This window comes from Aspergillus luchuensis, chromosome 7 (genome assembly GCF_016861625.1).
Source record: "Aspergillus luchuensis IFO 4308 DNA, chromosome 7, nearly complete sequence".
In the NCBI taxonomy this organism is placed as follows: Eukaryota; Fungi; Ascomycota; class Eurotiomycetes; order Eurotiales; family Aspergillaceae; genus Aspergillus; species Aspergillus luchuensis.
In genome coordinates this window covers 1279825-1302635 of record NC_054855.1, presented here as the reverse complement: position 1 = coordinate 1302635, position 22811 = coordinate 1279825, and the positions used below count along the sequence as shown (strand labels likewise).

At 50.3% G+C, this 22811-nt stretch overlaps 9 protein-coding genes across 9 annotated transcripts; 4 read left to right on the top strand and 5 right to left on the bottom strand.

Moving 5' to 3' along the window:
* Positions 1 to 718: 718 nt before the first annotated feature.
* On the bottom strand, positions 719 to 3983 carry AKAW2_70487S (uncharacterized protein; the record flags this gene model as incomplete). The annotated part of the gene is made up of 5 exons (XM_041683074.1): positions 719 to 1525; positions 1585 to 2490; positions 2590 to 3234; positions 3294 to 3517; positions 3584 to 3983. The coding sequence occupies 5 exons, from the start codon at positions 3981 to 3983 to the stop codon at positions 719 to 721; spliced, it is 2982 nt and encodes a 993-aa protein (XP_041547371.1).
* A 1760-nt stretch (positions 3984 to 5743) lies between these two features.
* On the top strand, positions 5744 to 5956 carry AKAW2_70486A (uncharacterized protein; the record flags this gene model as incomplete). The annotated part of the gene is made up of 1 exon (XM_041683073.1): positions 5744 to 5956. The coding sequence occupies one exon, from the start codon at positions 5744 to 5746 to the stop codon at positions 5954 to 5956; it is 213 nt and encodes a 70-aa protein (XP_041547370.1).
* A 501-nt stretch (positions 5957 to 6457) lies between these two features.
* On the bottom strand, positions 6458 to 6950 carry AKAW2_70485S (uncharacterized protein; the record flags this gene model as incomplete). The annotated part of the gene is made up of 2 exons (XM_041683072.1): positions 6458 to 6574; positions 6672 to 6950. 2 exons carry the CDS (start codon positions 6948 to 6950, stop codon positions 6458 to 6460), a joined length of 396 nt encoding a protein of 131 aa, XP_041547369.1.
* A 1357-nt stretch (positions 6951 to 8307) lies between these two features.
* On the bottom strand, positions 8308 to 10573 carry AKAW2_70484S (Zn(II)2Cys6 transcription factor; the record flags this gene model as incomplete). Its single annotated transcript, XM_041683071.1, has 3 exons — positions 8308 to 9161; positions 9213 to 9490; positions 9543 to 10573. 3 exons carry the CDS (start codon positions 10571 to 10573, stop codon positions 8308 to 8310), a joined length of 2163 nt encoding a protein of 720 aa, XP_041547368.1.
* A 572-nt stretch (positions 10574 to 11145) lies between these two features.
* Positions 11146 to 12268, bottom strand: AKAW2_70483S (uncharacterized protein; the record flags this gene model as incomplete). Its single annotated transcript, XM_041683070.1, has 3 exons — positions 11146 to 11314; positions 11368 to 12064; positions 12139 to 12268. 3 exons carry the CDS (start codon positions 12266 to 12268, stop codon positions 11146 to 11148), a joined length of 996 nt encoding a protein of 331 aa, XP_041547367.1.
* Positions 12269 to 13333: 1065 nt separating this feature from the next.
* On the top strand, positions 13334 to 16178 carry AKAW2_70482A (Zn(II)2Cys6 transcription factor; the record flags this gene model as incomplete). The annotated part of the gene is made up of 6 exons (XM_041683069.1): positions 13334 to 13558; positions 13629 to 13726; positions 13792 to 14290; positions 14340 to 14929; positions 14982 to 15934; positions 16009 to 16178. The coding sequence occupies 6 exons, from the start codon at positions 13334 to 13336 to the stop codon at positions 16176 to 16178; spliced, it is 2535 nt and encodes an 844-aa protein (XP_041547366.1).
* Positions 16179 to 16390: 212 nt separating this feature from the next.
* On the bottom strand, positions 16391 to 17292 carry AKAW2_70481S (RraA family protein; the record flags this gene model as incomplete). Its single annotated transcript, XM_041683068.1, has 2 exons — positions 16391 to 17017; positions 17071 to 17292. 2 exons carry the CDS (start codon positions 17290 to 17292, stop codon positions 16391 to 16393), a joined length of 849 nt encoding a protein of 282 aa, XP_041547365.1.
* A 163-nt stretch (positions 17293 to 17455) lies between these two features.
* On the top strand, positions 17456 to 19952 carry AKAW2_70480A (uncharacterized protein; the record flags this gene model as incomplete). The annotated part of the gene is made up of 3 exons (XM_041683066.1): positions 17456 to 17557; positions 17616 to 18061; positions 18119 to 19952. The coding sequence occupies 3 exons, from the start codon at positions 17456 to 17458 to the stop codon at positions 19950 to 19952; spliced, it is 2382 nt and encodes a 793-aa protein (XP_041547364.1).
* A 980-nt stretch (positions 19953 to 20932) lies between these two features.
* On the top strand, positions 20933 to 22604 carry AKAW2_70479A (sugar porter family MFS transporter; the record flags this gene model as incomplete). Its single annotated transcript, XM_041683065.1, has 2 exons — positions 20933 to 21178; positions 21237 to 22604. 2 exons carry the CDS (start codon positions 20933 to 20935, stop codon positions 22602 to 22604), a joined length of 1614 nt encoding a protein of 537 aa, XP_041547363.1.
* Between the last annotated feature and the right edge of the window lie 207 nt (positions 22605 to 22811).

Genomic DNA, 22811 nt, shown 5'->3' with positions numbered 1-22811 from the left:
ATATTAGAGGAAGGTGATAAGTGTTGTCAGGATCGTCAACCTTCCTAATAGTGGTTCAACCCACTCTACATAACTTTAGCTATCCACTAGCTACATAACATGTTTTACCGATAATGTTCCGGCCCGCCTGCATTCATGTTCAGGGGCCTTTCGGTGACAGCGTTCAGATACCGCCCGAATCCTTCAGATCCTTCGCCTCTGATCCTCCGTAGCTTAGCAGCATTAGACCCACAATCGCGGTGGATCACCTGTCGCGACAATCTTCTTAGGAGCTTAGTGAACACTTTGGCGTTGATCGACAACTAGTCATTTGTGAATTATTGGACTTGTTTCATATCGAAGGATTGGAATTCCGTGGTGGTTCGGGACGAAATTCCTTCAGTAGACAAGGTAATATCTCAGGATTTGATGTAGCCTTGCCTTTTTAAAACCCCTCAAAAAAGGGAAACATGCCCTCAAAATTCGAAGCTGTCCTAAGGAGGGCTCTCGGCCCAGTATTGTCCCTCAGTGTTTATCCTTTGAAGGGTGGCATTGTTCGAGAGAGACGGAAAGAAGTGATTCAGAATACTTGAGAAGTAGTTCAATTGACATAGTATTATAGTAAGATAGATGTATATGTAGATCCCATCATCCCCAATGATGTTCCTCACTATCCTGTGATTATTACTCAACACCATCATACCATCACACCGCCAACCACATCAACACGTTAGCACGCCTAATCAACCTCCTCTTCCTCCTTACCGGAAGCCAAAAAGACCCTCCCATTGCCATTTTCTCCCCTCTCAAACTCCAGCGACAAGTTAGCCATATGAGCAAGCACGTTCCCAATAGCCGCATCCCCTTTACTTTGTTTGCTCCTGCCCAAGTTGTCCAACCAGGCGATCTTATTCAAGACGTAGTAGACCAACGCAATGACGATCTCTACCCCAATGCAATACCCCCACAGCCGCACAACTGTGACGATGTCCGTCCACCCATTGCTCGTCTCTTTGCTGATATACTGATCATACGGATCGGTAATCATATCGCGGTTCGAGAACCACCCAAACAAACAAAAGATAGTTGCAAGGATGTCGACACCCAAAATCGCCGCCACGAGAGGTAAAGATGGCCAAGTTGAGCTTCCGCGGGTCACGAAGATTAGCCAGTTTTCTGTTAAGGCGACTTCCAAGAAGATGATTTCTTGAATGGAGCCCCAGTTTTGGACGATGCCGCCGTCGGGAAGGAACAGTGTGCCGCGGATCACCCATGTTCCTGCTGCGAGGAGAATTCCTAGGATGACGGAGATGACCCAGATTTTGGGGAGTTGCCATTGTACAGGGCGAAGTTCGTAGGAGGCATTGTCGTAGGCGACTGCTACAGTAGCCACGTCGGCGAAGAGGGCTAGGAAGACGACGAGGTCGGTACGGATACTTTCGTTCAGGATGATCATTGTCGTTACGAGATAGATTTCTAGGTGTAGACAGAGCGCGATTCGGTATTGGATGTAGGCTTTCATGCGATGGAAGATTTGGCGGGCGACCTGCTTGTTGTCAGGATGGACCAATTGTGACTGTGGGATTGGAACAAGGGGTGACTGACCTTAATGGAATCGATGATGGTGGAAAGCCCTGGCTCCAGAAACACAATGTCCGATGCAGATTGCGCAGCCTCTGAGGCACCCTCGACCGCAATACCACAGTCTGCTTTCTTCAAAGACGGCGCATCATTGACACCATCTCCAGTCATGGCTGTAAGATGACCACGATCCTGGAGCATCTCAACAACCTGGTATTTGTGTTCCGGAAAGACCTCTGCGAATCCATCTGCTTTTTCTACCAACTCGCCGGCCATGGCGCCGCTGAGACCACCACTGATCAACTTCTCCGAGTTGTAGACCTTCGTGCCCAGAGCCAGCATTTTGCACGTCTCCTTTGCAATAGCAATAGCATCTCCCGTAAGCATCTTAACCTTGATGCCTAGCTTTTGTGCCTCAGCAATAGTTTGAGCAGTGTCATCACGAGGGGGATCAAACATAGGCAGCATGCCTAATAAGGTCCACTCTTCACCCTCTTTCTGAACAGCAACGCCAAGCGACCGGAAGCCACGTTGTGCGAATTCGGTTGCTTTCTGTCTGTACATTCTTGCAGTTTCCTCTGAGCAATTGGTCAATGATAGGACTGCTTTAGGCGCTCCTTTCGTGCAAGTGTAGCGGGTGCCGTTAAGGGAGACATTCGCAACGATTCGTTTCGAGACTGGGTCAAAGGGTGTGAAGTTCTCAGTTTTCCACCCTTGTTGGAGGATTTCCTTTGCCTTGGGGTATTGGTTCACCGAGAGGATGGTCACCTTGTCAATGGGGTCGAGCGAGCGCACATTATGAGAAGAAGCGAGAGCAGCGACTGCGAACATCCAGTTTACGTCGACTCCTTCGGATACGAAAGGTTCCCGGATGCTGAGGCGATTAGCGGTTAGGGTTCCGGTTTTGTCGGAGCAAAGGATATCGACACCCTATTTATTTTGTTGTCAGTATCTAAAATATATGACAAAGAGAGGTAACCTAGAAGTCGGGTTCAGGGCAAAAGAGAAGATGCCCCTAGTAATACTTACAGCAAGCGACTCAATAGCAGTCAATTTCTGAACAATAGCCTTCTTGTTCGCAAGGTAAGCCGCACCGACCGCCAAGGTGGTCGTTGTAACGACAGGCAGACCGACTGGGACTCCAATGATCAGGATAGACAAGGTGTAGAAAAGAAGAGTCTGTTCACCAGGTGAGGCAATTGGGATGTTTCTGAAGAAGCCACCAATCCAGACTGCCAGTAGCCAGGCCATGACGATTACCAGCAAGGCAGTTCCAATGCTATCCATGACCATCTTGAAGTGGCCAGTATCTTTTGCATTCTGGACCATTGAAGCAGTGCGACCAACAAAGGACTTCGTCCCAGTGGCTTGGACGACTGCGTAGGCTTTTCCACGCTTGCATCCTGTTGTGTAGAAAACTTGGTCACCAACAAATCGATCGACGGCAAGAGACTCTCCCGTAATAGCAGAATGATCACAGGCCAGGATAGGATAGCCTTTCTCATCGTCGTCAGAGTCATCCTCGCCCTCCTCGTCATTGGACTTTTCGGCGTCCTTTTCCAATTTTCCTTCGCTCCGCAATCTTTGGTATTCACTCCATCCTTGGTCGGGTTCGTCGTAGTCGCATATCACCTTTGCATCGGCGGGGACAGTTTGGCCTTCTTCAACGATGATCTATTGGAACGGAACATGAGCACCTGGTTGCCTAAGTGATCTCGTAAGAATACGCTTACCACGTCGCCAGGAACCAGTTCCCGTGCCAAAATATCCTGCTCCTCCCCGTTACGCACAACAGTACTGCGCATGGCAATATCGGCCTTCAGACTGGCAACCACATCCTCAGCCTGCTTCTCTTGATACCAGCCAACTGCCGCGTTCAGGCACAAAATGCCAATGATGACACCAAAGTCAATCCAGTCCTTCAAACCCGCAGCAAGTAGAATCGCAATCTCCATGACTAAAGCACAACAGTCAGCATATGCAAATCACCAGATCAGTAACCAAACCGATCCTCATGTCTCACCATATAGGATTGGTCCCTGAAAGTACGACAACAACCTCGCAACCGGATTCTCCTTCTCCGAGCTCAACTCATTGAACCCTGCCGACCGTCTCCTCGTCTCGACCTCCGACCCCGATAACCCATGATGAATATCAGTCAGGCGCCACTCTTCCGGGAACTCGCGCGACGACCCAACGTGCTTCCAGCGAAATCTTCTCTTCTTCCATGGCGCATACCACACCCGGCTTTCGCGGATTTCTCCCTCTCCGGGATCATTCGTGTCTTTCTCGCGGTACGTGGACATGAACTTCACCAGCCGGGTATACTCGTCAAGTTTCGTATCTGACCGGGCAGACCGACTGGAGAATCGGGAGGCACGGCGCGAACCGGCATCGCGTTCGACGTCGCCGTTAGTAGACATACTGAGGGCGATGGCGCAGCCGTGGGTGATATTACTTGGAGGGAAAGAGAAGAGAGAAATTGTAGCGCGGAAGGTCCAACCAACTGCACCGTGGACGGAGTTCGGGAATTAAGGGGACAGGAACAGGGAACGACATGCAGTTTTGTACACGCAGACAATATAGGCGGTCTTTAGTAAAACTTTACTGGGATCCTTGCTCATCCTGTTTTGCTGCTTACTGTCCGGTCGGAAATCGGCAAGCTCGGAGATACAAAGCTGAAATACCTCATGACGTCGCGTGCTGCATGATGCATGCTCACTGCAAGTGTCTCACTGGGTTGTACGCCTGAGCTGATACTGTGTAATATTTGGCCATTCCAAATTGAGTTAGAGATTTTCCTTGACTGTATCTACGAGTGGCTGTTTTATTAGGAGATGGTGTGAAGCTTGTAGCGGTGGCTCCACTTGCACAATGATGCCCAGGATCGCTGGCAATGATCCTCGGTCATTACTTACAGTCCAAAGTGATCTGAAAATACCTCAATGTGCCCTTGGAATTGTCCACCATCTCACGATCTCACTTGATACTGCTATCTACTGCTCATCAGGATGAGGCTCAAGATGGTTTGAAAATACCTCAGCCGGTCCGAGGGTTGTCTACGAAGTATAACGCCCCGAGAGGTCAGATGAAGCTTTGTTGATGTCATGTTCGGCAAAAGGTACGAGTCAGTCGACGATCTGTGCGGAGGTCAAAAGCTTGATTGGTCCTGACCCACTCTGTCACAGGCCTGTGTTATCGCCACGCCCGTCATTGCCCTTTACACGCACGAAATGGATGGGAAAGACGGGACGCAAATAGGGTCGGAGTAACTACCAGGCACCCCCTTTGATCGAGTACAACTTCAAAAAAGACAGGGTAGTATGACTGTAACATCACTATAGAATTGAAGAGTTCTAGCCTTCAACTCCCGCGATACATCGTCATGCGATAGCAACCCCTTTGTTCTTTAAACCAACAATCTAGACCTAATCCAAGCATGTCCTTCATCCATATCCGTGCCCCGTTTTCTCAACCACGGCCAGATCCCGCCATGCCGACGGACCGAACCCCTGCCAGCACCAACCAATGCGTACCCTGTCGGATATGCGGCATATGGGGTTGGGCTCCATGATAGGCCCCCCGACCTTCATCAACTTGGCAAGAAACCGGTCTCAAGCTTCCGAGAAATCCGCGATTGCCCCGCGGAATACTCCCCTCTCATATCCTCGCCAATAAACTACTCACACCCTCAAGGAGCGCATGCTGACATCACTATAATATGATATCCTATTGGATTTCGTTGGCAGCATGCTTCGTGATATGAGCCCTATGACAAAATCACGCAGTCAAGGAACGGGAAGGTAATTCGGGTGGTGAGAGATTTGCTTGACCATTGGGACTGGACTGCTACATATTATCGCGGGATAGCCAAGGTATTTTCTGGGATAGACTAGATTGACCTTTTCACGTTTGGGATATCAATAGGTAGCTTACACCCCTGAAGCTGCGGTCCATTTTCAATCCTCTTAGTACACTTATCCCGTCTATTCTTCTTGGACATAGCAGATCTGGTCGGTAGTACTTCTTCACTCCCTTCCAGCCACAAAAATGTGAGTACTACACCCCTAGTAGATACCACACAGAACTCCAAGCATAACGCAGATCATATCAAAGCAGACTTCATCGCACAGCTTCTTACCAATTCAACGACCTTCCTCCACATTCGAACAAGAAGCTTACAATGGCAGCCATCAACTTCCCCCGATCGGCTACGGTCCTGTCACACAAAACCATCGGCAAGCGCAGTTGGGCTGGTGAAGAGCCCGGTGTGATTCTGGATTTTGTCGTGGTCTTCATCGTGCTCTGTGGGATTTTGGGCCTCATCATTCAGAAAGCGTGGCGGAATCGTCAGGCTGAGAGGGCAGAATGGGAAATAACGGAGATTAAGGATTAGTGGGCAGTTGACGTTGTCGTTATACTCGTTTTGAAATGTGCGCCTGGCGTGAGCGTTGAGGATGGTATCTTGGAACTCTTAATCAATAGCTAAATTGATACGCTTGTGATGAGAAGTGATGTAGGGTATAGTTAACTACTATTTGCCATTCTTAGGTCTGCAGGTGCGTTACTTTGGGCGGAGGCGCAGCGCGTGTACTTGGAGTGACGTACATATAGCGGGTCGCTTGCTGCGGTAATATCTTGTCCACACATGCAGCGAGCTATTCAAATGTATCCAGAGGTAATGGTGTTTAGGAGTTATCTGTGGTCTTTCTATTTCTCATGATGATCATGATGCTTGTACGCCCCTAATTCTGACTATCTCCCATGACATAAACTGCTTCCGTTGTACTCCAACCATGGCCATAGCAAAGATGATCAGCCTGGGGTTGTTTCATATCGTAGGAAACTTCCCAACATACAGTGTTAGATAGCATCAAATAGCATCTGAGGAAAGAGCTCAGACGACCTTGTGTCTCATCAGGCTCAAGGCAAGCCACTGCTTTGTAATTACCTTGTTGTTCTGCAAGTGTCGTTTGAGGAAACCTTTTGACGACGAGCAGCCATGGTACAATGTCTTTACTTGTTAGCGAGTACCTATCAGATTGACAACTCAGCCTAATCAATTTAGACTTCTTGACAAGCTCAACACATGGCGGCCATGTGCGACGTACGTTCCACGTGCGCAAACCCCTCGAGACCCTGAACCCGGAAAACCCAGTGGGCATTTCAACCTGCACAGCACAGAGGGCCGGTAGCTGATACGCTGGGTCGGGGAAGCCGGTGTCAGCTGCCGGGGGCGTGAATGTGCCATTTTCGGCCACGCGCTTGGCTAGTACGACTGAGGCATTGGCAGGTACAATCTTCTGGAAGGCTTCGGTCGAGCAGTTGAGGGTGGTGTTGGTGAGACCAGCACCTGCAAACAACGCTGTGGCTGCTGTAGGCTTCTTCATTTCACAAAGCAAGAAAGTCAAATATGTCGAAATTGAACGGTCTTAAACGCAAGACTAGACATTCGGGGTGTAACCCTCGAAATGACTCTCAGGCTCAAGTATTTATCTATCTTTAATCAAGCCAAGAAGAGTTGATACTCAGGGATGACCCTCTGAAAGAGCATTTGCAGCATCCTCGTTCAAGCCTACCCTATCCCTTCAATATCAGCCTACCAACAAGGAACTCGCATCAATCGGAACGCTTACGCGTCAATCTATCACAGCATGACGACTACCGATAACTACATCTCCCACCGCACCTACGAACACAAAAAGTAGATATGCAGTATCTTCATTGTTGCAAGGACTAACCTAGACCCCCGAGCGAAGAAGTTTCAGCATCAACACTAAACTTAAGCTTTACCGGAAGTTAACCGAGGATCTGATAATTATTTACGCATCCGTGCGTAGACGCGGTCCGAATACGATTGTGATAAGTCTGTGCCGGACGTCGGATGTGGTTGTAGTGGCATCCCCGATCTCCGCCTGCCGGCTTTTCCGTGGAAGGGTCCATCCGCCCACTGATCGCATCTTATCAGAGCTTCCAGGCGCCAACAGCCGAGGTATGAGCATTTATGATGGGGTAAATAGGGCGGGTTAGAGGGCAAAGTGGAGAGGGCTACGCGGCCGCCTACTAGTTAGTCCCTGGGGGTCCAGTTAGGGTTGACGACCCTGACGATTATGTTCCAGTTTTCTTTTTCTTACGTCCATTGTGTCAATTCTACAGAATACAGGACGAGATATACGTGGACCGTGCATCTTTCGGAAGAAGTAGGGAGAAGGTTATTGATACTAATGATCAGAAAAAAAAAATAAGAGAAAATTGTTCCAACTCGTTACGCGTATGCAAAGTCCGCTATTGCCATGAGCTATTACCTATCAATAACAAGGGGTTATTCTGAGCAATGAACTAACCGGGCTTGGTAGTATAGTAAGTGGGACCATTGGTGATGGACGCGTCGTCTTTGATTATGGTCACCCCGGCGGATATTCAAGTTCCGCGAATAGGCCCAGCCCAAATGCATAGCGTTTACCTCACCGGACTTCGGGAGGTTATCAGAAATTAAGAGGGCCTAATCTACATGAATTGAATGAAAATTCCAACTGAACCCTGATGATAATCATCAGTGCCATGTAGAAATGTTAGCACTTGGGGGGTTTCGTGACAATTTGATCTTCTAGAAGAAGGCTGTCATTGTTCTCCTCGCTAACCAAGGAATGGGATGTTCGTAGCAGTCGTTTATTTACAGATCATCTTGGATAAGTCATTGGCATCAACCTTCAGACCGTTCAGGCCAAATGTAAGGCATTGGCGGCATCAATATGGGAATGAAACGCTATCTTGAATCGACTCATCCAGCCGCCACGGTTCGTCACCCACTGGTAATGGAAACGCGTTCTCACCGATATCTCCTTCTACTGGCTGCACCTGTCCCATATACAAGACTGGTGCATTCACAGCAGGGAAAGACCGTGACAGATCAACTCTTCCCGCGGCATCGTCTACATACCACGGTTCAGCATATGCGGGACCCGCCATGCCACCCCCGAGCGAGGGTAGTATGGCAGCTGAGCCTGGGCCGCGGTGAGGGTCCAACATGGGGACACCCGATGCTGGTGGGGGAACTCCGCCGCGTAGATAGGTATGTGTATCACTCGGGCGAGCAATTATCCGTTTCTGGATCTGTTCAAACCACTCTCGATTCTTGATCGCAACAACGTGATACCATTTGCTCGGGACGCGGTACTTCTGCTCTCCACTCGCTCGTAATAGAGCTTGTCCGACGCGGTCCAGGTAGCCGTCAACGTCCATCATCTGGGAAGAGACTACCTCACCGAGAGGGCCAAATTGGGCCGTGTGATATATCCGAAGTAGGGATGAGATGCCCAGGATCATTCGGGTGTAGGTCATGTTAGGTAGCTTGCGCATGGTAGAGGTGTCGCATTCTAAGAACGCGTCTAGCATCTGGTGGGAGGCCAGTAGCCATTTCGTTATTATCTGGACCCGGGCAGCTGTTATAGGTGTGTTTGCTTTGTGTCTTTCCATGTCGCCTTCTAAAGGTGGGAGGGTGTAGTATTTGCGGGTTGGGGCGTCGGGGTCGCGGTAGCTTTCACCAGCGGCAAGTTCGTAAATAGCGAGGTACATGTGGTGATATTCCAGGTTCATCCATGCTTGGAATTATTGTATAAGCAGGATTCCATTTATGTGTGGATGCAACTTACTTGTGAGCATGTTTTTCGGGGTCGTCCTCTTCCAATGAAGCATCCGAGAATCGAACCAATTCAGGATTGGAAGCATCTGCGACTCACGAAGAGAGATATCCACTAGGGTATTGTCCTGGCCCAGTGAGGATAGTGTATCGTCAACGATCCGCTGAAGGCCAAACCATGTTGCTATTTGCTGATCTAGGCCGAGTGTAGATTCTCTCAGGTGGTGTATGTACCCGTCTATCACATCGTTGAAGCGGAGCATATTCGGTCGATGCGTTCGAATCCCTATGCTACGGCTAGGTCAGTCGTGTAACGACTACGTGATAGTCATAGAGCCCATACTTGGACGCGAAGTGATAGCAGCCCAGTACGGCGCGCGCCTGGGCACTATGGATGGAAGCTGGTAAATCACCATATCCGCCATGACAACGGTAATTTTTTCGTCCCGCCGGTCCTGCTGCTATACCAAGCTCTAGAGTCATGGTGGTCGCAATGTGTGTGTATTGGTAATATTGACCCTGTAAACGCGACTTTGGGGGAAAATAGAAGATAAGCATCAAGAGGATTGATTGAATCAGCTCCACTGACTTTTCCTGCCTGAGGAAAAATCGTTCTGCATAGACCTTGAGCATCTCCTCATTCAGAGTCTCCGCCAAGTGAGGGTTTAAGGTCATTGATGAAGCAGCGAGAATAGACAGGAAAAGCACCGGGCTCGTTCTGCGTAATGATTCCGCAGTTGTGTTTGATGGCAGTACAACCATTGGGTAGAATTGCATCTGTTCGTTGATAAAGAATGAGACCAACGTTTGCGCCATGTCAAGCGATACGATGCCGCGATCAACCACATCCCCAGAGCCAGCTGGCGACTGCATCAAGGTCAGGCTACTGTTGGCGGGAGCAGGCCCGGCAGGAGGATTCCCAGCATGCTGATCTGAGTCACTCTGAGCAGAGGCGTTGTGGACAATAGGGGGCTCTATGCGCGTGGATGATGAGAGGGCGGGCAAGGGCGCTACGTCGCGGCCAGACGCCCCCGGAGGGTCAGTAGCTGCGGCCGCGGCCGCGGCATCATCTGCCTTTCCCCCGCGGTCTGAATCCGGTCGGATCTGGTCATGTAACAGGGAGCGCAAATCTCGCACGTCCCTTTCCAGCTGGGCCACTCGTGAGCCAGTCTTCTTCCGTGGCTGTCGTCGGAGCGTGCGGGCGAACACGCAGGTTCTTCTCGTGCGGGTACAGCGCTGACACTGGCGCGGGACGTTGGGATCCGGCAGACAGCGTACTTTGAGTGCCCTACAATTCTCGCACGACTGATTTAGCGGGGGCAGGGAGTTTGGTAAGTTGAGGGAGCGATAGCTAGAGGGCATAGAGGCCGACATTGTGCGTGTCAAGGATGTATTTCATGAGGAAGCAATGGTCTGGAGGAATATTTAAGAGGGATTGCGTTGCGCCAAGCCCGGTAGTGGAGGATTGAGATGGACTCGGATTCCAAGCCGCGTTTGTTGGTTGGGGACCCGCTTGATGACGATCGTCAGTCACCCTTGGATCCATTTTGATAAAATAGATCAATTGCTCCAAAGATTAGATGGAGGTTTCACAGCACGGGTACCGTCGAAGGGAAAGTGGGTTACGTTGGCAGATATATACTAAATCAGGGACCAGAATAAGACTATTTTCTTCAGGACAAATGTGACCTGCAAAAGGTGGACCTTTCGACGGTCGGAAATCGGACGTCGGAGATACCGCTGAATCCCGAATACCAGCTATTCCCAAAACGGATTAAGCGTGTCACGGTTCTTCCGATCCCCTGTTTTGTTGTGTACTTTCTGGTTCTTCTCTGCCGGGGTTGAGCATCTACGAGCTCTACGTAGTTCAATAAGAGGTTATAGTTATCTATCATGTGGCATAACCGCCATACTCTCATATTCTATCGTCGCAATAAAACGCAGCTTTACCAGTTATACAGTCTTGTGGGGTTGGACACCATGATCGCCTGCCACTCCTCTGCACTAACCCAGGACCGCAAGCTCTTCAGCCATTCCGCGTCATCGATGACCAGATATGGGGTCTCTGTCAGTGCTTCTTCACGCGTACGAACCTTCATATGCGGGGTATGAGGCCTAGAACCAATGTTAGCAGCGAATCATGATAGTGCTTATTCTAAAATCCTCACCAGTCGCTTCCCCAAAGGATCTGTCGCGGGTTGGCATCCACATAAGCGCGCACCAGTGGCTTCACGTCTGCATACCACGGTGCTTCATGACTCACGCGGTATGGCGCGCTAAGTTTCACGTATAGAAGTCCAGAACGGACCAGATCCATGATTTCCGTAAACCCGGGCTGTCGACTGATATCTCCCTCGTACTCTGCAGGCAGCATACTAGCGGCCTTGAGCAATGCAAAGTGATCAGTGACCAGATGAAGGCTAGTGGACCCAATCTCCTCCTCGATGATAGGCTTCAACTCTTTCCAGAACTCGGGATGCACGTGAGTGAATGCTATACTCCATCCTGGACAGTGTGGCTTAATAGATCTGATGTGGGCACGCAAAGCTTGTTTCTGCCGTTCCACATCGTGCATTGCCTGATATTGGTACAAGTTGACTCGAATCCCTCGGATGCCCCTTGCGTGCATTTCCTGGAGCTCCTCTGGTGTTGTCGTCTCTGGGTCAATGACGCCAATACCCCTCGTTCCCGACTCCCCTAATTCGCGGACAAATGTTTTGAGAGATGTACAGTCTGACCCATATGATAAACCATGCGTGAGAACCGAATTGGTGATCCCAATCTTGTTTTTGAAGGCGAGAAATTGCTCGACGGTCGCGGGTGGTGGTGTGAGATGTCTGTCAGGGGCGTAGGCGAATTTCGCCGCTACACATACGATCGCATCAGTATGATGTTACTTAGTAGAGTGTTTAGCTTATGAGGGAAGTCCAAAATCATACGCTCGAATATGTGGTGGTGGACGTCCCAACCACCGTTCGGGAACAGCACCTGTTCCGGGCATGGTTGGTGTCCGACGGTCATGATGGGCTTTGGGAAGAGTTTAGCAAATCTGATACCTTCGAGGGACATCGAGGGAACTGAACAATGGAAGGGATCTGGGAGCTACACGTTATTTCATATTTGTAAGTCTGATCGACTCGCCTTGTCTGTATACGGATCCATTTCGGGATCGCGGGTTACTCCGGGTCCCAACGGCAGCCGGAGCGACCCTGTCCATGTACCGGGGGTCTCATGCAACACAACATACAATCTCCCCTCAATACCATGTTGGTTGTGATCTGCAATCTTGTCTTGATAAAGACTTGTCTTTTGATAATTGGACAAGAGATTGGCCTTCCCGATCCTCCTGGCTGTAGTATCTTCCGGTTTAGTGTTAGCACCGTAAGAATCTGGTGTCTGCGGTTAGGTCTGATCTGCAGATGATATGCAGCGCTGGAGGCCGTCAGACATGCCTTTCAGAAACATATAAACTCCTGTCAATCTGGTGAATTGAGAAAAGTGGCGTCTGCAACAGTAAGCTAGAGGATATCATCATTTCTGCAGCTGAAGGCTTCAAACTTGTCACATCCCCCTATGAGGTCCCTACTATATTGAAGGCTACGAATTGGCAAGCCTGCATATTGCTTTACTCTGTAGATAACCCTAGATTATGAATTATGCATTGACCATATGTCAGATTTTATACCTGCGCTTACAGAGACCGCCACTGATGCTCTCAACATGCCCCGAGGATGCATCGATGTGAGCCTGCAGAGTGGCGACATCGGTACAGTTTCAACGTTGAGATGTCATCAATCCCTCTTTGAGTTAAACATGTTGAATGTTAAAATAACTATACCATTAATATTGTATACTGGGTTTATTCTCGATAGTTCTTTTCGTCATCCAAACTCTTAATCAGCTCACCTGGCAGGTTCATACCATCCACTAACAGTACTCGATATATGTAGTTTCGCATAAAGGAAAACTACTAGGTACTAGAAACTTGACAGCAGTATCAGTCAAGAAAGGTAAATCTTAAAGCTAGCAAAACATACATTGTGGTTATTAGTATCGCACATTGAAGATATAAAGGGTTTGCAAGGGGGGAAGAAGAGAAAAGAAGCAGGAACCAAAACGGTTGTGGAGTAAATCATGTGCCGACGGCCGAGTCAAAAGTCACCCGCCGCCCCCGGCAATCCGCTTCCCCCCACAAATCCGACCCCGTCGCATGTTGCCGTTACGCTGGTTCATCGTGCTTTTGCACACATCATCTCGCAAATCTCCAAGATGAGTCCCCGAGACATAGAGCGCCCGGGGTCTCCTGCTCCGAAGAAAGTCCGGATCGCCTGTCGACGGTGTCGAGCTAAACGCGTCAAGGTTGGCCCACATTCATGTTCATGTTGCCAAGCTTGTGACTGTGCATCTTTGCTAATTACCTTCCCCGGAGTGTGACGGCCGCATCCCTGCATGTAGCAATTGCTCGCGAGCGAGGGTCCCTTGTATCGATGTTGATGGTCGGAACCGTGATATTTCGATTCCTCGCGAGTAAGATCTCCTCCACCCGTGACTTCTGTGCCCTCAGCCGCACTAATTGTCCTGTGATGTCCCAGTTTCATCGCGCAATGCCGTGCCAGACTCACATGGCTCGAACAACAGATCAAACTTTTGGACCCGGACTTCGATCTGACCAAAGGGCCATCCGTGAATATGGGTGAGAATGAATTGACATTGCCGTCTAGCTCGGGGGTTTCCGATTGTGCCAATGCTGTCACTACTATGCTGGAGACTGACACACAGAGTCGCGACAAGCCAGCCACAAGAAAACGACCATACGACTTAGTCGAGGACCCAGAACCTGACCAGACCCCACGTGCAGAAGCATCATCTGTGGCGAATGCATTTGGGATGCTGTCCTTACATTCAGATTCCCGACAACAGCACTACATGGGTTCTTCCTCAGGACTACTGTTCACGAAGCTGATTGGAGTGGATAGAGATACACAGGTATCCAGCCCATCATCCAATAGTGAAACTAGCAAGTATGGCAGGCATTCAACCTCTCAAGCCTTGAAGCAAGGCTATCGCTCTCTGTACCAGAGCTTGACAAGGGTCTGTCGCTCCCCTCGGTTTCCGGTCACGCTTCTCATCATATATTTAGGAACTCCCTCCCCCCGAGGAAGCTGAAATCTTATTTGCGGTCTACTTCCAGCATATACATATTGACTACCCCGTTCTTCATGCGCCTTCGCTAGTCAATGCGTATTTGGCATTGTATGAGAGCACACAGATGGAACCCACGGGCCAATACGATAGTAACGGGTGGATGGAAGGCCTGGAACCCTTCGAGTACAATGGCATGGCTGATCATGAAAGCGGCAAACCGTCTACGCCGATATCAGTATTCACAGCCGTGTTTCATGTCTTCATGGTCTTCTCTCTGGCAGCGACCGTACTAACGCGCAAGAAGAACTTTGATTACTCCCCGACAAAATTCTACAGAATGGCCTTAGCGGAAACATCTAGTTGCTTCTCCTCTGTGTCAGTGACATCTCTGCAGGGTATATTACTCTTGGCGATTCATAGCATGATCTGCCCGGCTGGCCTGAATATCTGGACACTGGCACATATAGCAATGTCGCATTGCATTGACTTGGGCCTTCATCGAGAACCTAGCCCGTCTACGCGCGTTTCCAGAACGTCTCTGGCTGTCAAGAGGCTGATATTCTATACAACATACTCCCTCGATCGGTAGGGAAATCATTCATGTTCCCCGATACGCTTGAGTCTAACAAAGTCATAGAACAATAGCCACTATCCAAGGCCGTCCTTTAGGTATTAGGGATGAAACATTTGATATGCAACGTCCCGAAGTAGAAGATGTCAGTGAAGAATCGTCTATAATTGGAAATTGCCAACTCCATGTTTCAGCGCCATCATCCGCCCATATGACAATGTCCATTCGTCGTTTCAGACTGGATCAGTACATAACTGAGATAAAGCTCCTTTTCTATCATTTACCCAAAAAGCTTCGCCCGCTCGTGTGGCCGAATGACCTTGAAAATCATCAGGCACAGATCAAGCTTAACCTTGACGCATGGTTGACCGAGACATCTCTCATACAACCGCCGACTGACCGAGAAGAGGACAGAAAAAGCGTTGAGCATGAGAAACTCAGGTTGGAGATTTTGTACCACTCAGCAATAACGCTCCTTTTTCAGCCTTCCCAAGCATTCCGTTCGCCATCGCCAAGTGCTTTAAAACAGTGCTATCAAAGTTGCAGTCGAAAGTTACGCATATACGATCATCTTAGTGCAGAGGAACAGCTATTATACAACTGGCGAAACATTCACGGTATATTTTCCTCGGGCGCGACACTGATCTACTGCATCTGGGCATCACCCTCTCTTCAGGCCACCACCCCGTTCGCGGAGGTATTGAGGGATCTGCGGACCTGCTCCAACCTCCTCAGTATCGGTGGTCAGTGGTGGCCTTCTGTACGTAATGGCAAGGGAAGCTTCGACAAGATGGTCGACCTTACCATACGGCAGTTAAGTCGTACTCAGACCTCTCCATCAAAAATGCGGGGCTCACTACACACCCAACATGCTGAGATTGGCTGTCAACCTGATCTACACCCTTCCAGTTTGGTTCCTGAATTTCCTAATAATTCGAGTATTCAACTAACGGAAGACTCATCCCGCCACCCTGAAGGGCTCGGTGGTCTCCCAAATGCAGAGTTTCATGACTCTACAGGTGAGTATTTTCGGCCTAACTCACATCCACGGGCGTACTATTCACTTTGGGTGCTAATGTCTCTGCTTGTTTAGGAGACCATTTGGATCTTGGTCTAGGAGAACCTGGATTGTTGTTTCCCAACCCGAATGGCATGGATGTTACTGACACATATTCCATTGACTCTGCGATGGAGAGCTTTCTCGCCGAATTTATCCGCGGAGACTGGGGCTGGGACCCATTCTCAGGCACAGCGACCTTGTGAAAGCACACCAGTCTGTTATCACCGTTACCCCCATCACAAGGCCTTTGTCGATCGGAGCCGACAGACTATATAAAACGAATACCACAGTGTGTCTCATATACTATACATTCCGATACAATCCATAGAGGCACCAATGTTCACTTAAAGGCTATTCACAAGTTTGCGAGAAGGACAAAACAGTCCCTCAAAACAAGCTGGATCGCACGGCTAGCTTATTTCCTCAGCCTCTTGATAGTGCTCCCTATTTCATCACCCTGTTCCAAACAACGCCGTGTCTCCTCATCAATATCAAAGCGTTCCTGGCAAAGGCGCACGCACTCTTCTGCCTTTTCAGGCGGAACGACAACCACCCCATCCGCATCTCCAAGGATATAATCACCAGGATTAATAACAACCTGCCCCCCATTCTCTGAGTTCTCGTAGGTAACTGGTACATCCAATTCAGAAGAACGAGTGAAAGAGTTGGATCCCAAAATGCTAATGTCGCGCGCAAACAGGGTCATTCCCAGCTCCCGGTGTTCATTGATATCGCGAAATTTGCCATCAATGATAACTCCGGCAGCACCACGTTTCTGAGCCCGAGTGCTCATGAGTCCTCCCCAACAAGCACTGATCAAGTCTCTCGGTTGTGACACAAATACAACGCTGTCTTTGGGGATGGCATCGGCGAAATGAAGCTTAGGCGTTGGCGAAACCTTGTTTGAGGCATGCACCATTTTCACTGTGTATGCCGGGCCGAGGAACTTTGCTGTGGGTGACATGAAATCCGGAGAGTACATTTTGAGGCCGGATAAATAGCCGCCCTGAGGGACTCCAAGCTTCACGAGGGCGTCGCCGACCTGAAGGGATTGGTTGAGCTCAAGCCAGAGTCGTGCTGAACGGTATAACTTACATCACAAGAGGTGAAGCGCCGCAACGCGCTGAGGACGTTTGGTCTGACTGCCATAGCTACTTGTTCACGATTGATTCGATAGTGCGGGGATGCAAAAGGGCAAGACAGTGGCCCCAGAAGGTAGATGGTAGTGGTCCAGCTTACAAAAGCGGGGAGACAATCGGGCCATCCGACGGGCCATCCCGCATTCTGGAGTAGCCCGGGGCAGATGCTCTTAGACATTGTTCGGATAGCTCCGAAGCCGGATCCGGAGTAGTCCCGCCCTTTTGCCTCGGCCGGAGACAGAGCTTGACCTACGCAATCTGCGATCGAATTCGAGGATATCCTTTGTAGATTCCTTTTCCTCAATGGCTGATACTCGTATCTCGATACTCAAGTCAGCACAATGCAGCGATGTCGCCAGAGATTACCGATGCTGAAAGCATCATACCGACCGCTCTCTCTGAACGGAGTCCGGAACTATGCGACAACCGTTTCAGGTAACCCAGTCAGTGCGCCTCAATCTCAACCCAGAGTAGTTGACGCTGATATTGGCCATTGAACAGATTCTGGGTGTTCATTACCCCAAACAGATTCGTGCTATCGAAGCGATTAAGCAGGGATCAAATCGCCCGCTCACACTAGCCGAGAAGACTCTATACAGTCATTTACTGGACACGGATAGCGGTCGCTGGAATATTGATAAGATTGCCCGGGGAAAGACCATTTTGGAGCTGCGCCCCGACCGAGTCGCCTGCCATGATGCGACCGCAACAATGGCCTTGCTGCAGTTTATCAGCGCAGGCCTTCCGCGCGTACAGGTACCGACAACAGTGCACAGCGATCATCTGATCATCTCGGAGAACGGCGCGGAAAAGGATATGCAGCGTGCGACCACAGAACATGCAGAGGTATATGACTTCCTGAGTAGCGCTTCGAAGAAGTACGGGATCGGCTTCTGGAAGCCTGGATCTGGAATCATCCATACTGTCATCTTCGAGAACTATGCGATGTATGTCTACCACATGAGCCCCGCGATTACCATGGCTGAAATTTTTTTGAAATATAGGCCAGGAGGTTTGATTATTGGAACGGATTCTCATACCCCCAATGCAGGCGGAATGGGTATGCTTGGAATCGGCGTTGGCGGAGCTGATGCTGTCGACGCTATGTCGGGAATGGCTTGGGAGCTGGTCGCACCCAAAGTAATTGGAGTCGAACTTACGGGTGAGCTCCGAGGCTGGGCATCAACAAAAGACATTATCTGCAAGTTGGCAGGAATACTCGGCGTGTCTGGCGGAAAAGGCCGCATCATTGAATTCTTCGGTCCGGGTACGGAGACTCTGGGCGCGACAGCTATGGCCACCATTTGCAACATGTCTGCGGAAATTGGCTCGACTTCTTGTATATTCCCTTACTCGGATGCGATCGCTCGCTATTTGAGTGCCACTGCCCGCGGACATGTTGTAGAAGCGGCAAACCCAGTCAAAGACCTTCTGCTCACCGCCGATAAGGGCTCCGAGGAGTACTATGACGAAATCATCAAGATCGATCTGAACACTCTGGAGCCGCATATTAACGGCCCATTCACACCGGATCTCGCCCACCCCATTTCAAAGCTGGCTACTGCGGTCGCTGAGAGTGATTGGCCAATGAATCTAAGCCACGCCATGGTGGGTAGCTGTACCAACAGTTCCTATGAGGATTTGGACAAGGCCCGGCAGCTGGTCAATCAAGCCCGGGCGGCCGGAATAACCAAATTCAAAACTCCTTTCTTGGTCTCGCCGGGCAGCGAAAGAATCCGGGCCACCGCTGAAGAGGCTGGTATCCTGAAGGATCTCGAAGACGCCGGTGCTATGGTTCTCAGCAGCTCGTGCGGACCATGTGTCGGGTCATGGGACCGCAAGGACGTGGATGTCCGCGGAAAAGAGAAGAACTCTGTGATCTCCAGCTACAACCGTAACTTTGTGGGGCGCCATGACAGCAACCCGGCTACTCACTCATTTGTCACGTCGCCGGAGCTGGTCACGGCCTTTGCTTATGCTGGCCGCCTGGACTTCAACCCTGTCACCGACAGTATCTCAGTGGAAGGTTCCCAGCCACTGCGGCTTACACCTCCCGTAGGCCAGGAATTGCCAGAATCATTCAATCCTGGTGCAGATCGCTTCCAAGAGCCCCCGTCCGATGGCTCCTCTTACTCCGTTATCATCGATGTGAAGTCCGACAGACTACAGCTCTTAGAGCCCTTTCCAGCTTGGAAGAGCGGAAGTGCTAGTGACATGGAGTTGCTGATGAAGGTCAAGGGCAAATGTACGACGGATCATATTTCACCGGCTGGTCCGTGGTACAAGTATCGTGGCCATCTGGAGAACATTAGCCACAACATGCTCACAACCGCAACCAATGCATTCTTAGACAACGACCCGCAGATGCTAGGCCACACGAGACATCCGCTGACGAACGAGGTCCAGCTTACTCATGAAGTGGCTCGGGACTTGAAGCACCGCTCTATTCGTTGGTGCGTGGTCGGAGATCACAACTATGGTGAGGGCAGTTCGCGTGAGCATGCCGCACTGGAGCCTCGCTTCCTCGGTGGCGTTGCCATCATCGCCCGGTCTTTCGCTCGTATTCACGAGACGAACTTGAAGAAACAGGGAATGCTCCCACTTACATTCGCTGATCCTGCTGACTACGACCGAGTGCAAGAGGGAGATCGCATCACTCTGATTGGTGTAGAAGATGGAGAGCTGCAACCGGGCAAGAATGTTACCATGCGGGTTACTCCGCGCCGTGGAGACAGCTGGGAGGCTGAGTTGTACCACAGCTATCATGCCGGACAGCTCCCGTGGCTTCGGGCTGGCAGTGCCTTGAATCATATTAAGGCCACGGTACATAGCTCATGAATGTTTTCAGAGAAGTAAATGAATTAAATGTATAGAAACCTTGTATATATAAATGGTAATTGTTCTTTTTGGACTTACCATCTCGCCTAACGGACTTCAAAGTAAGCAACCTCAGAGAAACTGCATTATGTGATTCACTCAGACGCACTCTCCCTAAGCAGGAAAACGAGACTTGCTTTAAATTCTACTTTTACAATTACTTTAGGGCTCGCCTCTGTAGCAGTCTCATAGCACCCAGATAATGCTCCGGGAGCTCGGCCTCGGATGTTATCAAGAAAGTATCTAGGTGATTGCCTTGCAGGTGTCCTAGAAGGTGCCTTAAAAACGCCTCAGATGTGTTTTAGTGCGTCTCTAAGCGAGTGCCTCAAAGAGGATCTCGAAAGATACCACGGGGATACCCTGGAAGGCAGTCTAGGGGTATTCTTTAGCATATAAACTCAACAGTATACGACTGAGATTACTTTCTATAGCCTAGCTTGAACATAATTTCCGGGCTAACTCTATCTAGGAATGATCGAAAAGTACATTCGGCAATATATTGAGCTCAAACATCAGCCGCCTATATATATGCCGTATCTCCCGGTCTTGCATGCTATCCCCGAGGTTCCACAAAAGCAGCATTACGACTAAAGCGCTGCCCTCATTGGCGGTACCACAAAGCCACCATGTCAGTGCGCAGGGTATGGTTTTCATGGACAGCTCCGGCCAGCCGGAGTAACCCAAGAGAAACCCCGGATAGGATCCGCATACCCCAGACTTGGCTGGCAGCGGATGACATCCGGCCAAATTGGATTGGCTGCTACCCCCCAAACCTGCAGTTGTGGACTGATCATGCGTTTGGTTGCATCGGCCGTGATAACCTGGGGTATTTAGTAGATCCCTTTGCCTGGGTTGTCAATTGCATGTTGACAGCCCAGTTCTGGTAACTTGGGATCTCTCTCTGTCGAAAAAAACCCTCAAACTCATACCCTTAGTTCAGCATGGGAGCAGCAGGCGGCGGGTTCTCCCCCCAAGCCATCAAACAGGTGCCTCCTGCGGCTCGTGGACTATACATCTGGCTGGCCATTATTTGGGCGTCGTACTGCGGTGGTCTGCATGGCTTCAACACGTCCAATATTTCGGGTGCCATGCAGATGGAGCAATGGGATCCAGATTTTGGCTGGGATAAACTTTCTAGCACGGCTGTTTCGAACAATGAGGGCTGGGTGGTATCCTCTATGCTACTGGTATGTGATTCTATAGTCCCATGAAGTGCACGAACTAAGCAAGTGCTATTATATACAGGGCCAAACCGTCGGAGTTTTGCTCGCAGGTCCACTAGGAGAACGTCGCGGCCGAAAGGCAGTCATCCTCGCTGCCGCCATCTGCTATGCGATCGGAGCCGTTCTCATGGCTGCCAACCTGGGATCCTTTGCCGAACTCCTCGTCGGGCGTGTTCTTTCCGGATTAGGGTCTGGACTGGGAATGTCAGCAGGCCCAGTATACATCTCTGAGGTTGCACCCCTCGAGCTACGCGGAATGATGACCACCTTCTACAACGTGAGCATCATGAGCGGCGTCACAGGAAGTTACTGGATCAACTACGCCTCGTATCTAGTCATTCCCGACAGCTCCAGCTGGCAATGGCGTACCACACTCGTCTTGCAATCCATCCCGGCCATCATCCTCTTCCTCGGATACCCCTTCTTCCCCGAAAGCCCTCGCTACCTCATGATGCGCGGCCGCGTCGACGCCGCCCGTCGCAGCCTGTCTCGACTTCGTGGCGGCATGGACGAAAGCACCGAGTACTTTGCACGCGAATACACCGAACTCCTCAGCAAACTCGACACCACATCCACTCCCACCACTCCCACCAAAGCCTTCGTATCTCTTCTCCATGAATGCATCAACCACCCACCCACCCGCAAAATCCTCCTCTTCGTCACCCTCATCCAAACCTTCTTTATTATGTCCGGTGGCAACAGCATCACCTACTACACCCCAGACATATTGGAATCCATCGGCCTGGGCCATTCCCAAATCCTCCTCTTCACCGCTATCTACGGCCTCGTCAAGGTCCTTTCCGTCTTCTTCTACGCCTGGTTCCTGACGGAACGCTTCGGCCGGCGTCCTCTCCTGCTGATCGGCTCCACCATCAACGTCGTCTGTCTGTTGTACCTGACGTGCTACCTTGCCCTCAGTCCACCTTCCTCATCCGGAACAGCTTCCCCTTCCGCCGCCTCGTATGTTTGCATTGTCGCAATTTGCCTCTACGCTGTAGGCTACGGCTTCGGCTGGGCCCCGGTATTCTCCCTCACAGCATCGGAGATCTGTCCGACCCGGATCCGCGGCACGGTGGTGACGATTGCTTTCACTTACCAAAACCTGCTTAATTTCGGTATTACGCGCGGGTTCCCCAGTATGACTGAGAGTATGCAGGCTTGGGGCCCGTTTGCGCTGTTCACGGCGTTTACGACGCTCGCGACGGTGTGGGCCGGGGTTGGGTTCCCGGAGTGCAAGGGACGGAGTATGGAGAGAATGGAGGAGTTGTTTACGAAGAGTTGGTGGAAGATCGGGTGGGAGAAGGTGCCGGAGGAGCGGATGGTAGAAGATGGTCAGGAGGTGGCTGATGATGGGGAGAAGGGAAGCAGTTCCCACGAAGAGAAGGTATAATCGAGTTGTCTTATAGCAGCGGGCTAGTTATGAATATGCTATGATATGATTTGATTACGATCGCATGATGTCTGTATGCCTGTGCATCTTCATGTTTCATGATCATAAAAAAAATTTTCTACTATGCCGGAACCCTCGGCACATGGCAAAAGCTGCAAACCCACCATGACGAATAACTCTCCCCACCAACCACGCGGCATTAAGCTT